The sequence below is a fragment of the Capra hircus genome, chromosome 17 (assembly GCF_001704415.2).
Source record: "Capra hircus breed San Clemente chromosome 17, ASM170441v1, whole genome shotgun sequence".
NCBI classification, from domain to species: domain Eukaryota; kingdom Metazoa; phylum Chordata; class Mammalia; order Artiodactyla; family Bovidae; genus Capra; species Capra hircus.
In genome coordinates, this window is record NC_030824.1 from 55,214,458 (window position 1) to 55,231,739 (window position 17,282).

At 39.9% G+C, this 17,282-nt stretch overlaps 1 protein-coding gene across 1 annotated transcript in view; it reads right to left on the reverse strand.

Moving 5' to 3' along the window:
- INPP4B (inositol polyphosphate-4-phosphatase type II B) overlaps positions 1 to 17,282 on the reverse strand; it is a 736,226-nt gene that overhangs the window by 93,175 nt on the left and 625,769 nt on the right. Inside the window, exons 18-20 of the mRNA XM_018061563.1 lie at positions 4,245 to 4,417; positions 2,887 to 3,010; positions 1,702 to 1,819 (exon numbers count right to left, since the gene is read on the reverse strand). Coding sequence (XP_017917052.1) covers positions 1,702 to 1,819; positions 2,887 to 3,010; positions 4,245 to 4,417 — 415 coding nt within the window. The remainder of the gene's footprint in view (positions 1 to 1,701; positions 1,820 to 2,886; positions 3,011 to 4,244; positions 4,418 to 17,282) is intronic.

Consider the following 17,282-nt stretch of genomic DNA (forward strand, 5'->3'; position numbering starts at 1 on the left):
GCTTTATTAAATTTAGTCTGATGTAGTTATTCTATTTGATGCGATTGTGAATGGTTATCTAGTCACCATTGTTTCTAACAACTTTTCAAGAGTGTGCTTTATTCTTTTTCTTCTCTGGTCCAAACCAAGTCAGCCCCCTCTGGCAAGAGACTGCCAGATTTTGTGGCCTGCTTTGCCCTCACAAAACTGTGCTGACAGAGCTGGGAATGATGGGAGCAACTCGACAAAAATGCCACAAACTCCTACTGCCTTATCCAATGTACACCAGTTTTTCACGAATAAGTACTTCTAAATTTGTGCACAAATTTAGTTCTTAGTTGTAAGATGGTTGCTTTAGAAAATTCTGTCCAATTATAATGTCGCTTTCTGGAGAAAAAAATTGCCAAGCTGCTCACTTTTGCCATTCCAGTTTCATTCCCATCCATATGATAGCTTTTGAATTTAGAGACAGTCTAAAGAACTCCCTCAGAAAAAAAACATCTGCACTCTGCCTATAGCAAATGGCCTGGTAAGCTTCGGTTATAAATTGTGATAAAAGTATCAGTTTCCCACTTTTTTGCTAATAATCTTCATAGTAATACAAGATGGCACTGTTTTCTAGGCATGTATATGAGCAATTTTATTCCTTTTTATTCCAATGAATGGCAAATTAAGCATTAGGCTGCAGTTGAGATATTTAGTTTTAAAGGGATGTGGTTTTTCTTTATATATAAGAGTTACCTTTCAATCAACCATAGATTTCTGGGCATTCTTTACACAAAAGTTTAAATAATTATCTGCTTATTAGAGAAAGAAAACAAGTTTACTTTGAATTTTTATATTTCATACCTAAGTCTCTTCATTTCTCTCTGGCATGAAAAGGGCTCTCTTTAGAAAATTCATTTTTTTTTTCACTCTAATTTGAGAAAGCTTTAAATTTCAAGTATCTTCATGCAGCATTTAAAAGTGCTAATGCCAGAATGGTTAAAATTTCGAGGACTTCTGACTGAAATAATTTATCCATAGGATGTTAATTCTTCTATTGGAGGTCTATTCTATACACCATCATTTTTCTTAATTATTTGATATTTTGCCCATCATACAATGACCTTCAAAGCTATTTATTTAAAACTGTTCTTGGAAATCTCAGTCTGACAGTGAATTGTCAAAAATAATTAAGAAAAATGGTGGCATATGCCCCTGACATAGAAATACGTCTTTTCTAAAATGTTGCTGCTTTTAGCAGATTTAATATCAAGTCATCTCAAGAATTATGACACTATTAACCAAATGATTCCAGCAAAACTAAAAACATCCAGAGCTTTAGACTAGATAGTAATAAAAAGAAAAATGTTTTTTCTCATGCTTGCTATTACTTTGAATTCCTCACATTTCACGGGGGAACATTATCCTATTTATTTCACTATAGTGCAATTTATAAACATCCATGAAACCTCTAGGAGTTTTCCAGTATCTTCCTCTGTCATGTCACCTACATTTATTTCTCATTCAAAAAAGGAAAAGAGAACAAAAGAAACATTTCCAAGCCAAATCTTAATTCTCCTTGGCTCTGTTGTCAGGGGGTAGTAAAAAATATCTAACAAAGCTTGGTCTTTAGGAAATGGGTACCACTTACCACCTTCCTGTTTTAAGCTCTGCTGTCAGGGGTTAGTAAAAAACATCTTAACAAAGCTTGGTCTTTAGGAAATGGGCACCACTTACCGCCTTCCTGTTATCACTGGCAAGACATCATTGGATGTGGCTTCAATTATTTTAAATGCGACTTTTTTCAAATCCGAAATACCAACGGCCATGTCCTCCAGCATTCCAATTTCCTCACCTAAGCAAGGGCAAAGGAACCTAGTTACAAACACACTATTTGAAGAGAATGTCACTTTGTACTCTGCCTCCCTGCTGGAATTTGTTCTAACAATTTAGTGAATGAGTTCCTGAATGCAGTGAATCCATTCTAAGGACATTTGCCTGAGTCTGAAGGTTTTCATCAGTGAAATCAGAACCGTTTCAATAGACTCCAGCTGTCCATATTTCCTTTGAAGGAAGGAAGGAGGTATACCTTTCCTGAAAGGCTAGAGAGAAGCTTTAATTCTTTGATGACACAAAGTATTGTGCAAATCTCTCTCCCTTGGCCGGACTGACATTTGATTTCTAGAAAATAGAAACGGTTGCATTGAAGATCACTGACCTAAGCTCATGCTAGCTTCTTTATATTTAATACCCTGAAAAAATAAAGCCTAACGAGGAGGTAATTAAATAAGAATCAGTCCTGTGCAAAAGAAATATAATGTGAGCCACATACATACTTTTAAATATCTTAGAAGTCAGATTTTTAGAGTAAAATTTTAAAGGTGAAATTACCTTTAATACTGTTTTCCTTTAGCCCAATATATCCCAAACAGCATTTCAGCTGTAAATCAATATACAATGATTAATTATTCATTAATTATTAATATAAAACGGTTTTCCACTAGTCTTTGAAGTCTGGTGGGCATGTCGAGGACTTATTGATCTGGCCTAGATATGTTTCAAGGGCTCAATTGCCACACCAACCTATGTGTTGAACAGGGCAGTTCTAGACATTAGAGACTTGGGACTTTAAAAATCCAGTCATTGAAACTAGGTTGGCAAAGGCTTTTTATATTTAAAAAGCCAGATGGCTGCTCAGGACTCCACTGTGAAGTAATCTATAATTCCATTTTCAAAACATAATGAGGGTAAAAGCACAGGGACAAGGAGAATGAATATAAAGAACTGAAAGTTATATTCTTCCTCTAATGCTTGATGCAAGAAAGGTTGACCTCTTATTTTTATGTTTAACTGAAGAATCTATGGATCACATAGCTTTATGAATACGGATATTATTTTAACATGGACTAAAGCAATACTCACTGTACGTACTCAGCAGTCCTTCATATTGTACTATCAATCCCACCGTGTGAAGCTGCTCAAGGAAGCCAGGGTCATACAGACTTGTGTGCAATTTGATGATAAAACCACAAACCAATCCAGCAAGCTAAAGAAAGAAGAAAAAAAGAAAAGAAAAGCACTGAAGAAATCCCTGGGGTCAGTGAGCTTTAATTTGAAAATATAAGACTTTTGAGACATCACAGACTTCATTAGAAATTTCCAAACAAAATTGGAACTATTTATATATCCATTTTTAAACCACGGATGTCTAAACCCATGCTGTAGGACGGTTTGGGAAAGACAGCACTGTGAAAAGGGAAAGACCAGGCGGTAAAATAAAAAGTCACTTAACACTTCCAAAACTTTCTCAAATATTTTTGCACATGAAGAATAGGGATAATAGTTCTCATTCCACAGAGTCGTTGAAAGAACATAGTGGAGAGATTTGTGTAAGGCAGAGCAAAGTGCCTGACACTTCGCTCCATTTACTACTGGGTCATCCATGAAATCATAGTGAACAAGGGATATTTTGGTTAAATTATTCCCTTTATCTGGATGGTTTACAAAGACAGCCTTCTGTCTCTTTCCCTCCAGGTGTATGTCTGCAAAACTCAATCATGGGGTGCAGGCAGGAGGCGAGCGGGAGCACAGCTATTGTGATGGAGGCCAACCTTGTTGCCATGGCTAGGGTGGGGTGTAGGCAACGGAGGTGGTATGGCCCAACTTTCATCCAAGACTATGGCCTGGCAAACTTCTATATAAACCACAAAAACCAAAAAACAAAACAGACTATTATAAGGCCCTGTCTAGGAATTCATGAGGGAGCTGTGGAAATAAGGGATTGCAAACAGATCCCTTTTACCAGTCCTGGCTACTATCTGCACAGAGCATGGTGCAGAGACCCCAGGAATAATATGAGGACAGGACAAGGGACTCTTTCCTTCAAAGACTCTGTGCCTTGTGAAACAATGGACATTTCAGGGACTTGGCCACCTTTTCGCAGAAATAAATATTTATGGTCTCACGCATTGTTTCTCTTCAGCTAGGTATCTATTACGAATAAGAAAAGCTGGGTATCAATACCTTAAGAAAAGGAACCCCTTAAAAAGCAAACTACTAGACTTTCCTGGCAGTCCAATGATTGAGACTCCAAGCTTCCAAGGCAGGGGGCATGGGTTCGATCCCTGGTAAGGGAACCAGGATCCCACAGGCCAGGCTGTATGTATGGCCAAAAAAATAAAATAAAAAGCAGACTATCATAAGAATATCTCTTTCCCCACTGAGGATACTATCCGATAGCCCATCAGTGTGCTGGGCTCACAAAAACAAGAGGCACCTACTGCTTGGCTGAAGACAATGTCTCTTCTCAACGTCAGCATCAAACACTGGGGCAGGCTGTAGGCGAGCTCCTGGAGGAGCACGAAGGTCAGGGACTGCTTAGCTCGGTTCACCACTTCTCCCATGCAGTCCTTCAGGGTAAGGATGAGGGGATACAACTGCTCATACCAGTCTTCTGCGGGGTGGACAGAGCATAAGAACAGTGGGATGGACAGATTAAAGAAGGTCTTGGAGGACAGAACCAATTTATTTATTTTCAGTGATGTTCTACACCATACTTAGAAGTACAAACATTTCCAATCCCAATCTCTCCTCTGAACTCCTGATGTCTATAACCAGCCACCCATTGGATCTCCCCACTTGGAAGTATCTCACTCATTTACAGAAGAACTCCTCTCCTCTCTGCTCATCTCTAATCTGTGCATTGCCTGGATCTTGGTGGATGGTGCCACCAAACTCTTCCCCTGCTGGAAACCTGTTTTCCTGGACTCCTTCTATAGTCTTCACATTTACTGGGTCATGAAATTAGTTCTACCACCATAATAGGGCTTCCCTGTGGCTCAGATGGTAAAGAATCTGCCTGCAATGCGGGAGACTCAGGTTCTATCTCTGGGTCAAGATGTTCCCCCAGAGAAGGGAATGGCTACCGCCTCCAGTATTCTTGCCTGGAGAATCCCATGGACAGAGGAGCCTGGTGAACCACAGTCTAGGCGTTTCAAAGACCCATCAAACATTCATCTTCTTTTGCCCTCTCCCATCATCAGTTATCCGTTTCTCATGGACTGCTTTCTATCCTGCTCTGTAAGTGATCCCTCTTCCTCCAGGCATATCCTTCTCCAATCTTTTCCCAACAGAGTTGCTACATGGATCTTTCTAATCAATTTGAATTCCATCACTCACTCTTTCATTTCCTTACTGTTTTAAAGACACCAAAGCATTGAGAACAAAGTCCCAAAGCATGACAGACCCTGCATTATCTGATCTCTGCCTATGTATCCAGTCTCATCTCTCAGAACTTTTTCATGTGTAGCCTTGAGTCTCAGGAGAGCTGAACAGACAAATTTCCCCACACCTGTCTGCTCTCTCATCTCAGTGTCTCTGCAAATCCCATCTGCAGTCCTGGAGCATTCTTCCCTTGCTTATCTCCCTGACAAATACTTTATCTTCTCTGCAGGCTCAATTCAGGGTTTCTCTCTTCCAGGAAGTCTTCTTGATTTCCCCCCCTAAATCCCCTCCTCATTTACTAAAATTTGGGTCAGGTTCACTTCCTTTGTGTTCCCAGCTCCTTGCCCACACTCTTCTGCAAGAAAGTGAACTCACTCAGGGCAAGAAATTGCTGTTTTAATCACTGGATCTCCAGATCACAGCATATCAAACATTCAGTTTTTAATTAAATGAGTAAAGTTGGAATAAATACAACAAAAGCCTTTTAACATATAGGCATGAATGAGAAAATCAAGTTTTTGACAGTATTTGGAATCTGAATAGCTTTTCTTCAAATCAGGATACAGAACTGAAACCATCTGTGCTTTCTGTATGCCTAGAAATTTAACATGTTTCAGTTATATAATTATGACTTTGGCATGTGATATAGAAACAAGTTATATTCTATTTCAGTCTATTTGAAAATCAAATCCTAACAAATGTCAAATATTATAAATTCCAGACTGTGTGCTATTCCATTAATATATAAATTGACAGTGGTATGACCAATACAAATACGATTGAAAAGAAATGAGTGCATGCTGAAAAATTAACTATGAATCAAGATCTGAAGTGATACAATCGTCTCAGTTTACAGAGTGAGTAATGTGAATGGTCAATAATCAGTTAAGACCTTGAAAGAGTTATAGGTAGTGAGGAAAAGAATCATAATCATTATTGCACCATATCTACTGTCACTTACTTACTTTATGTTCTATAATAGATTAGATGAAATAAACCAAAATGGTTGAAAGGATAATTAACGGCCCCAACTTAATAAAAAGAGGTGCTCTTGTTAATACTCTATGTAAATGCTTATGTGAAGTTGTAATACAAAATACATTAGGAACATTAGGAGTTGTTATTTTAAAATATTGTAGAATTAAGTGTTATGACAGGGATAAAAAACACTAGAGAAAAGAGAATTCAATGGAGGCCTATTAAATCTGTAATCATTTAATAAAGGACTCATTTGTGGGCAGCTTAGGATAAAACATGAACAGTGGTTCAACTGAAATAGGCATCAGGTAGCTATTGATTTTTATGTCATTAGTAGACATAAAAGGGCAAATGGAGGTACATTAGACTTATTTTCAGAGTAAAAGACACATCAAGAGACATCAAGAAGAAATACTTGATATTCATACTGTTTTCATATTTAGATTGTTTTACCTTTCACTCTCTTATTATTTAACTACTGTTCTCAATATGAATATACAGACACATATACGTGGAAAACACATATCTCAATAAATCGACCCAGATGTATATCTAAAAGATAACAGACTGAAAACCAATTTCCTTTGTGTTTAGGTCTGCAAAAATGAATTTCTACTGATGAATTCTCCAACACATAGAAACAAACCTGTGTGCAGTAGATGGCGCTGCTTTATCAGCCTGAAGAAAAACTACTTGGTCACTTACTCCATTCCGGTAACTGATTTACACTATGGCAACCCACTCCAGTGTTCTTGCCTGGAGAATCCCAGGGACGGGGGAGCCTGGTGGGCTGCCGTCTATGGGGTCGCACAGAGTCGGACACGACTGAAGTGACTTAACAGCAGCAGCATGCGTTTGCAAAGTTCCCAAATAGCAGGTATATGTTGTCTGGGCACCTAGCATCCTATTCTGTGTCAAGTGATCAATAACCTCGCCAAAAGTGTGATACGCTCTTTCTATCAGAAAGTGGAAAACAAACTTATTCCCTTCCCCCTCCCCGCCCGCCACCGCCCCAGGAAGATACTAAGTGACAGCTCAAATTAAACAGAGCTGATGGTTTTTCTTAAAGATCTTTAAAAGAAGAAATCTTCACAGATTTCTTCATCAGCATAATTTTTTTAGTCACTTCTAAACCTATCTTCACTCTAATTTAACCATTTGATTCCTAATCAGAAATGTAATGAGATTAAAAAAGAAAGAGATCCCCCAATCTAGTCCTACTAGAATAAAAGTGAGGACCTGGAAAAATAAATAAACACACTGAAATTCCAAGTCTAGAAGTGCTCTTAGGTATTTGTCTGACACTAACCACTTTCCAGTGTCTTTGCTTACTATAATTATATATACTTCTTATGACTAAAATTTAAGGAAAAGGACAATATAGGAAAACAATGAAGAATAAGAAAATTACAAGTTGGTGAGCAAGGTAGAATGTCTTAAAGATAGCAGTAAGCCTCCTATAAAGAAGTATACGTGAGAAAGCTAAAAGTGCATTTTTTTTTTCCTAGAAAAGAAGCAATTTAAGTTTAGCAAATAAAGGTAAATCTCACTGGCAAATGCAAATTGCAATGACTTCAGGTTTTGTTCCCTGTTAATATTCACTCAGTGTAAATCTCAGGTTCTGAAATAAACACAATGATGTGTGACAGGGCAGAGACAGGCTGAAGCAGTCAGTTCATAAAGGGCCTTTTTGCTTCAGTGAGCATTCCAAATCACTCTGAGAAAGGCAGAGCAAATGCTTAAGTTTTTTTCCTGAAAAATATTTTTGGGGTACAACAAAAACAGCAGCAGCTCCTGACAATTCCGAGACCACTGTGACATCATCCCTGAACAGCTTCCTGTCTCTCTATACTTCACAATTTACATGGGGTTTATTTTGTCCTGACGGGAAAGTCATTTTCTGGGATGGATGAAGATGGTGTTCATTCTGCATTTTCTAGATTCAAGTAAGAAATCTTGAAATGAGATTCAGACTTATCTCTAAACAACTAAAAGTGGTGCCTTTTATGTATGAGGGAACCTTCTGAGGCACTCTAAATTATTTATGTCTTCATGTGAGTGGTCTTACATGGGTGTATATTAAATGCAAAATTTCATTAAGCTGTTCACTTAAGATGTATATACTTTTCAGTATCTGTGTTATAGCTCAATAAAAGGCTTAAAAAAAAGAATCTTGAAATGCACATATCCACTCTTCTGATTTTAGCTTCCTTATGTTTCAACTGAGATTTTTACATACACACATACACATACACACCTATGATAAACCCAGAGACGCCAGGTAGCTAAGGGCTTGCCAACATGTAGTCACTGTGCCTACAGCTCTCACAGAAGCTAACTGGCCCAGCAGGCACTTAAGTGCCCGCATCATTGATTCTATCCCCTGGGCTTCTTTTAGTGACAGAGGAAAATATGAAGAGAATGTTTTTAGTATCTCTATAAAAACTTGCTGAAACTCCTTAACCCTGAGACCAACAAGCAGAGTCTTTCCTCGGGAAAAGCATAAAATGTGTGTGGCTTAGCTGAGCTTTTCCTGAGCTTTGTGAAGTGTGTTGGAAGTCGTCCAAGCAGAGCCTGTTTCCAGCCCTTGACTTGCTTTTCTAACAGGATTCAAGTGAATTCACTGAAGGATTCAAAGGATGACGGCTGGGCGCCCCCCTCACCTCCTCCACACACCATCTATTTCCTGTATAGGATGTTCACGTCCTCTGAGCTCAATGGCTCTTATGTTGCTCAGGAGGAAAATAAAAGGGCCAAATTCCAACCGATGGTAGCAGAATATAATGTTTTCTTTCCCATTTCTGAGCCATTTTCTTCTCAGGTGCTCAGTCTCCTTCATTCATTTACAATAATTAACTTCACAGAAGCTTGTAGCCAGTATTATTTTTGTTATCACAACTTTTCAGACATTGGGAAAAAAATGAAAAGCTCAAAGCTTGCCTGCCCATTAAACTTCATGCAAAGGGATAGGAGAAATATATGAGCCTGGCTCGTAGGATTTACCTAAGTTCAGAAGATGATTAAATGAGGAGCAGAGCAATTAGAATGGCCTTTAAGGAGGGTGATAAAATTCCCAAGGTTGTGAGAGGAACCCGTTCCACAGCTGATAGGATTTTTAACAGGATGTCCAAACCTCAGGTGGCATAGAACCGGCAGTGGTTTCAAGGTTGGGGGCTGGGAGTGGGTAAATCTCTGCCCACAGAGTCAGCGATGGTTTTGAAGGGCCTCTGTTCTATATCAGGGCTTCCCAGTGGCACAATGGGAAAGAATCCGCCTGCCAATGCAGGAGATGCAAGTGACATAGGTTCAATCCCTGGGTCAGGAAGATCCCCTGGAGTAGGAAATGCCAACCCACTCCAGTGTTCTTGCCTGAAAAATTCCATGGACAGGGGAGTCTGGTGGGCTCCAGTCCACGGGGACACAGGAGCTAGACGCAGCTGAGAACACGACTGAGAACTGAGAACACTACTGCTCTACAGCGACGCAGAGATGGCCGCCTGTGTGACCTGTGTACCTGTTTTGGGTAGTTTTACAGTGTGAATATCGCTGCTTGGAGGGAATGATAAGGTTTCCTCTCCAGACACCTTACAGCAGGACTCCTTTGTATAATACACACACACAACTTTGGTCATAGACCCTAGACACCCAGCCATCAGAGGACTCCAATATCAGCTGAATCCCAGGCTACAGAACCCAGAAATGAAGCTAATCCAGACAACAGATGAGTAATCAGGGAAAGAGAAGCACCTGCTGAGGCTGAGCTGCCTAGATGACATCCCTGGCCACTAAGAATGCCCTCCTCCAAGTCTTCCTCACTCCATGTCCATCTTTATGAATCATCTCTTGGCTCTGGTCCAGGAATTTGAAAAAAATCTATATTCATCTGTCTTTAACAAATGCTAAGCTGTCTTCCTTGTATCATTTTCCCCTTTTTTTCATTGCCCATCAAGAGAAATACTGCATCTGTGGAGGGCTGGCTACCAGGACCCCTTGATATTCACCCCCAAGGATGCTCATGTGCCTTCTAAAAAATGGTGTAATATTATCATCCCTCCATACCCACAGGTTCCACATCTGGTGATTCAACCAACCACAGATGCGGAACCTGCAGACACAGAGGGCCAACTATACACTCATTTGTTAGACAAATAGAACCTCTTCAGTGTGAGGTCCTGGGGCGATACTAATATTAAGACTAATGACCGCTACCTGCAAGGAGCTTAAAATACAGAAGAGAAAGTCTCAAGAGGTATAAAGTAATGCCTTCCATATAAGGAGGGTATGACAAGTGCTGACAAAGTTGTGACAGAACACATCTAGAGAGGTTAAGGGTTTAGAAGCAAGAGAATGCATCTCTGGCGAGAAGATCCTGTTCAGACATGGTGCTGTCGCTTCCTGAACACGTGAAGGGAGAGCTATGCAGAGGGAGGTCAGGGAAGCTGCTTGGTATATAGGGAGTGAACACCAAAATAGTGAGTCTTTGTAGTCACAGTCGGGGAGGGATGTCTGGTTTGATGATGCTGACTGCTGTAAACAGAAGCCATGAACTAACTTGGAGGAGGTCAGAAGTGGGGCTGGAGGGGAGAGGGGATGGAGCTAAGATGACAAAAAGACTTGGAAAAGGCAGGAATAAAGGGGAAGTAAGTACTGAATGACAACCCACGCCAGCATTCTTGCCTGGAGAATCCCATGGACAGAGGAGCCTGGTGGGCTACAGTCCATGGGGTTACAAGAGCTGGACATGACTGAGAGACTAAGCATACACACACGTGAGTTGAGCCTGAAGCCCTGATAAAAAACAATGGAAAATCAAGTGGACAGTCACCATGGTAGGCATAGGGAATGGAGTAAGTAGAAGTAGGGGGAGAAACAGGAAGATGCAGATTTTAGGTGAGCAGAGAGACAAAAGGTGAGAAACAAGGCCAAATCTAGAAATAATGGGTTTCAGATGCATGCGTGCGTGTTAAGTCGCTTCAGTCGCATCTGACTCTTTGCCACTCTATGGACCGTAGCCCACCAGGCTCCTCTGTCCATGGGATTCTCCAGGAAAGAACACTGGAGTGGGTAGTTATTCCCTTCTCCAGGGATCTTCCTGACTCAGGGATCAAACCTGTGTGTCTTATGTCTCCTGCATTGGCAGGTGGGTTCTTCGCCACTAGTTCCACCTGGGAAGCCCCTGGGTATCAGGTAGGTCAAGGTTAATGGTAACCCTGGGAGGAAGATTCCATATAAATGCTGTGTCTTCCTTTGTCTCTAGTAGCAGCAGTCTTAAAGGCACCAAGGGTATTCATACAAAGGGCAAAGATACATCTTCAGATGTAATCATCATAGCGTCCAGTGAACTATGACCCAAAGTAAGTGACTGATCTTGGTACCTTCCAGATGTATGAGAAATGATTGGACTGCCTGACTCCAGACAAACTGCCAGGGAAGAACAAAGCAACCTTTTCTCACGTCAAGGAAACCTTGTTTGTTTAAATCCTGCCAGTCTGAGAACAATGTCATAAAACCTTCCAGTCTTGCTCTTAGCCAAACAGCAAAGGAAATGCATCAACTGCTACCCTGGTTAAACCTCTCATTTCAGAGCACAAAGTTGAAAGCTTGAAGTAAATTCTGCTAAGACAGTTTCCAGGAACTAAATCCATTAATCAAACAAGCTCTGTATAGGTAGAAGCAAAAACAAATTTGAACCGGGCTTATGCTGGAACAGGAAGAGTCATGTGTTCACATTCCTTGGGCTTATTTTGCCTTTTGACCCCGCAAAACTATAATCTCAGGACTCTGATCTACAAACATGCTGAAAATGAAGAATAAGTTCATAGGTTATGAGTCAACAAGCAACCCCAAATCACCAATACATCTACAACAGAGAGCTCTTGTCATTTAAATTTTGTCCACTATCTATGATTGAGAAGAGAGGGGTGGTGGAGAGTGAGTTGATAAAGGCTTGATTAGAACACCGAGAGGACAGAAAATGAAACGCATTTCTATCTTGAAGTGCACTAGGTGAGTGAGTAGTTTCCTAGTTAAGTTCAAGGCCAATGGAATACAGTGTACCCTTAGAAAGTTATTTCTACAAATCCATCAAAGTCTAAAGTAAATAGATTCAACTTATAAGTGCCGAGTAAGTAGGCAAGAGGGCCTTGCTCCCCCAGTGGCTCAGTGGGTAAAGAATCTTCCTGCAATGCAGGAGACACTGGAGACATGGGTTCGATTCCTGGGTCAGGAAGATCTCCTGCAGAAGGAAATGGCAACCCACTCTGGTATTCTTGCCTGGAGAATTCCACAGACAGAGGAGCCTGGTGGGCTACAGTCCAAAAGATCACAAAGACTCAGATATGACTGAGTGACTAAGGTAGGCAAGTAACCAACCATAATAAAAAACAATACTATTACCTATCCTATTCTATATTTATATGCCTCACATTTCCCATAAGGGAGATATGAATCTTTTTTTTTAAATTTCTTTTGGTCTATCCCAGATTCTCTGTGGGTATGAGTATCATCAGATATATGAGAATGTGAAATATTTTTTCAATTGTGATTATGAATACGTGGCAACTGTTTCTGCATAAGGTACAATTCCATAGTAAATATTTAAGAGATACCGAAGGGATTGATTTCATGAAATTATCTCATAATATTGCTAATTTGTATCTGATAAAGCCTAACATTTTGTGTAAAGGGTGACCCCAAAAAATGTATCTGTACAGATTTAAGATTAGCGATTCTTTCTCCTGGAAAAAACAGAAGCAGTGCAGAATCATGATTCAGGGGACAAGGTACTCAACTTGGACCACCAGGGTCTGAATCCAGGCCTGGCCACTGGACTTGGCATGAAAGTACATGTAACATCAACTGTCTACCTCTTTATCCATTAAATGGGTAGAACTACTCCTATGAATGTTGCAAGGGTGAAATGATAAAGGCACCATCTTCAAAATAATTTTGGCACATATGAAGCAATTCCAAATTGTTGGCTACTATTTTTGAAAAGATGGGAACAAGCATTAAGTCATTTTTGACATATGATCTGATGTCTGTCCACTCACCCACATTTCTCATGCTCTTCCTTTTCTCTTTTTTCTTAAATTATTTTTTATTGGGGTATAGTTGCTTTACAACATAACATTAGTTTCTGCTAAACAGTGAAGTGTTGTTTGTATATATCCCCTCTTTTTTGGATTTCCTTCCCATTTAGGTCACCACAGAGCATTAAGCAAGAGTTCTCTGAGCTACACAGTTATCTGCTTTATGCACGGTATCAATAATATATCTATAATATAATTCTCCAAGCCAGGCTTCAGCAATACATCAACTGTGAACTTCCAGATGTTCAAGCTGGTTTCAGAAAAGGCAGAGGAACCAGAGATCAAATTGCCCACATCTGCTGGATCATGGAAAAAACAAGAGAGTTCCAGAAAAACATCTATTTCTGCTTTATTGACTATGCCAAAGCCTTTGACTGTGTGGATCACAATAAACTGTGGAAAATTCTGAAAGAGATGGGACTACCAGACCACCTGACCTGCCTCTTGAGAAATCTGTATACAGGTCAGGAAGCAACAGTTAGAACTGGACATGGAACAACAGACTGGTTCCAAATAGGAAAAGGAGTACGTCAAGGCTGTATACTGTCACCCTTCTTATTTAACTTCTATGCAGAGTACATCATGAGAAACGCTGGGCTGGAAGAAGCACAAGCTGGAACCAAGATTGCCGGGAGAAATATCAATAACCTCAGATATGCAGATGACACCACCCTTATGGCAGAAAGTGAAGAAGAACTAAAGAGCCTCTTGAAAGTGAAAGAGGAGAGTGAAAAAGTTGGCTTAAAGCTCAACATTCAGAAAATGAAGATCATGGCATCTGGTCCCATCACTTCATGGGAAATAGTTGGGGAAACAGTGGAAACAGTGTCAGACTTTATTATTCTGGGCTCCCAAATCACTGCAGATGGTGACTGCAGCCATGAAATTAAAAGATGTTTACTCCTTGGAAGAAAAGTTATGACCAACCTAGATAGCATATTCAAAAGCAGAGACATTACTTTGCCAACAAAGGTCTGTCTAGTCAAGGCTATGGTTTTTCCAGTGGTCATGCATGGATGTGAGATTTGGACTGTGAAGAAAGCTGAGCGCCGAAGAATGGATGCTTTTGAACTGTGGTGTTGGAGAAGACTCTTGAGAGTCTCTTGGACTGTAAGGAGATCCAACCAGTCCATTCTGAAGGAGATCAGCCCTGGTGTTCATTGGAAGGATTGATGTTGAAGTGAAACTCCAATGCTTTGTCCAACTGATGCGAAGAACTGACTAATCTGAAAACACCCTGATGCTGGGAAAGATTGAGGGCGGGAGGAGAAGGAGACGACAGAGGATTAGATGGTTGGATGGGATTACTGACTCGATGGACATGGGTTTGGGTGAACTCCGGGAGTTGGTGATGGACGGAGGCCTGGCGTGCTGCGGTTCATGGGGTCGCAAAGAGTTGGACACGACTGAGTGACTAAACTGAACTGAATATATAATAAAAATATAATATATAATATATATTATATATATGTGTGTGTGTTAATCCCAATCCATCCCACCCCCGCCTTTCCTCCTTGGTTTCCATATGTTTGTTCTCTATGCCTGTCTTCTCTCCCATTTCTGAGGATGAACTATTTGTTCTCTAGCTAAGACCGACTCCTCTATCTGTATACACCAGATCATCCCTACTGTCACTACTGAAAGGCATCACTCAAGCAGTTCCCTCCCCTGCCTCTGACATCATCAATATTTCTTTGTTACTGGATTGTTCCCATTAGGACACATGGCTATCATCCCATCTTTAAAAAATAATCCTTTCTTGACCTTACTTCCCTCTATAGCTTCCACCCTATTGCTCTGCTTCCTTACATGCTGGATGTCCTCAGAGGCGTGTTCATACATGCTCTCTCCAGTTCCTTTTCTTCTTTTCCCCTTACCCTCCTCTACTGAGGCTTCAATCTCTGTGTATTCTAGTACAGCTACTTTCATCAGCATCATGAATGTCTTCCACGCTGCTAAATCCAAAGTTGCTTCTCAGTCGTCATTTCCCTTACCTACCAGCAGCACTGAGCAGATGGATCCCTCCTTTGTTGAATACCTTCTAACCCTAGATTTCAGGATGTCATATTTCTTAACTCCCAAGTCACTCCTTATCCAACTTTGATGTTGGCTCCTCTGCTTGTTAACATCAGGTTGCCCCCATTTGTGATCTGTAGGTCATTTCTCTTTTCTCTTAAAACTCAATTTTTTTTTTTTTTGCTGACATTATTCAGTTTCATGGCTTTAAATTACCTGCTAGCAATTCCCAATTTTAGACCATGTATCTGACCCTCTCTCCTGAATTTCAGATTTTCATATCTAACTGCATACTTGATATTTCCATGGTAAACTTGAGATACTCGAAGAGAACATGTCCCTATTCCTGACTACAAAACTTGTTCTTTCCAGAGTCCTTGCCAGCTAGTCCACAGCCACCCCATCCTTCAGCTCTTTCCTGACTTCTCCCTTCTCTCATTTTCCCATCCAAGCCATCAGAAAACTCTGTTGGCATCACTTTCAAAGTAAGTACAGAACCCAGCTACTTTTCATCATGTCCAGGCTACTTTTCTTAGTCCAGGCCACTACCATCATGTCTCAATTAGGGAATTATATTATCTTTCTAACTAGTCTATACCTGGTTCTATCCTTATCTACAGTCTAGTCTGAATGTAACAGCCTGGGTGTTAAAATCTGTCAAGTCAGGTTAGTCCTCTGCTCAAAACCCTCCAACTGCTTCTGGATTTTCTAAGAGTAATAGTCAAAGTCAATACAAAGGCTTTAAATTATTTAAAGTCATCTTCTACTCTCTCCCCTTCACTTTTCATATTCAAACCAAATGAGCTGCTTTGCTGTTCTCTGATTGTGGAAAGCACATATGCCTCAAGGCTTTTGCATTAGCTGTTTTCAATACTCAATATATCCTTACCCTAGGTATCCATATGGCTCATTCCCTTACCTCCTGTGTCTTTGTTCAAACATCAACTTTTCAATGAAGCTTGCTCTTAAATGTCAGTATTCTGAAACCCTTTTACTTCGCTCTGTATTTTTCCACATAATGTCACTTTTAACATATTAGGCAATGTCTTTCTTTCTTATGGTATATTTTATGTTGGGAGACATTTAAAGAATATAAAATCCAGGAGGTCAGGTGTTTTGTCCATTTTGTTCGTTACTATATCCTGGTGTCTAGAATAGTGCCTGACATGGAGTAGATGCTCAACCAAAATATGCTGAATGATTGAAAAGAAAGAAAAAAAATTTCAAAAATAATGTGACATCTTATTATCAGAGAACTTCAGAACTGGAAGAGATCTTAAAAATCTGCAGATGATCTTTATTTTACCAATGAAGAAAATGAGGCCCAGAGAATTTAAGTGACTTGCCAAAGGTCATGTAGCCAAATAAATAAATGGTGGACTTGGCAAGTACAGTATCTTGGTTCTGAGTCAAGTGTTATTCTGTTACATCATAAGTCACTGCACAGTTTTTAAGGGAAATAACATTAATTTTCTGAGAAAACTGAATGTTCAAAACGTTAAAATGTACCATTATAATTAGAATTCTAAGTTTATAATATGTTATCTTTTTCATTTTTACCAAATATTTTTAAAATTTGTAAGTGTACTTTACAAGTTGTTTTGCTTGCTGGCCTGAGTTTTAAAGCCCCTCATTCATTGATTTTTTTCTTCCCAATGAAATTCTAAATATTCATGTGCAGAAATTCATTGAATCCAGGAGTATTAATATATAAATCTGTTGATGAAAATGATGCTCTGCACTTGCATATTTATACTTTACAAAGTAAAATAGACTCGTTACACATTATAAAACCACTGAAATAATTCTCATGTTAAGTGCAAGTTCTGAGGATATGAAGATTTTCAGGCATGTATACATAAATACTATAGTAGGAAATGGCAACCCGCTGCAATATTCTTGCCTGGGAAATCACATGGACAGAGGAGCCTGGCAGGCTACAATCCATGGGGTTGCAAAGAGTCAGACATGACTGAGCACAGCACAGCAGCAACACGAATATGCACATAC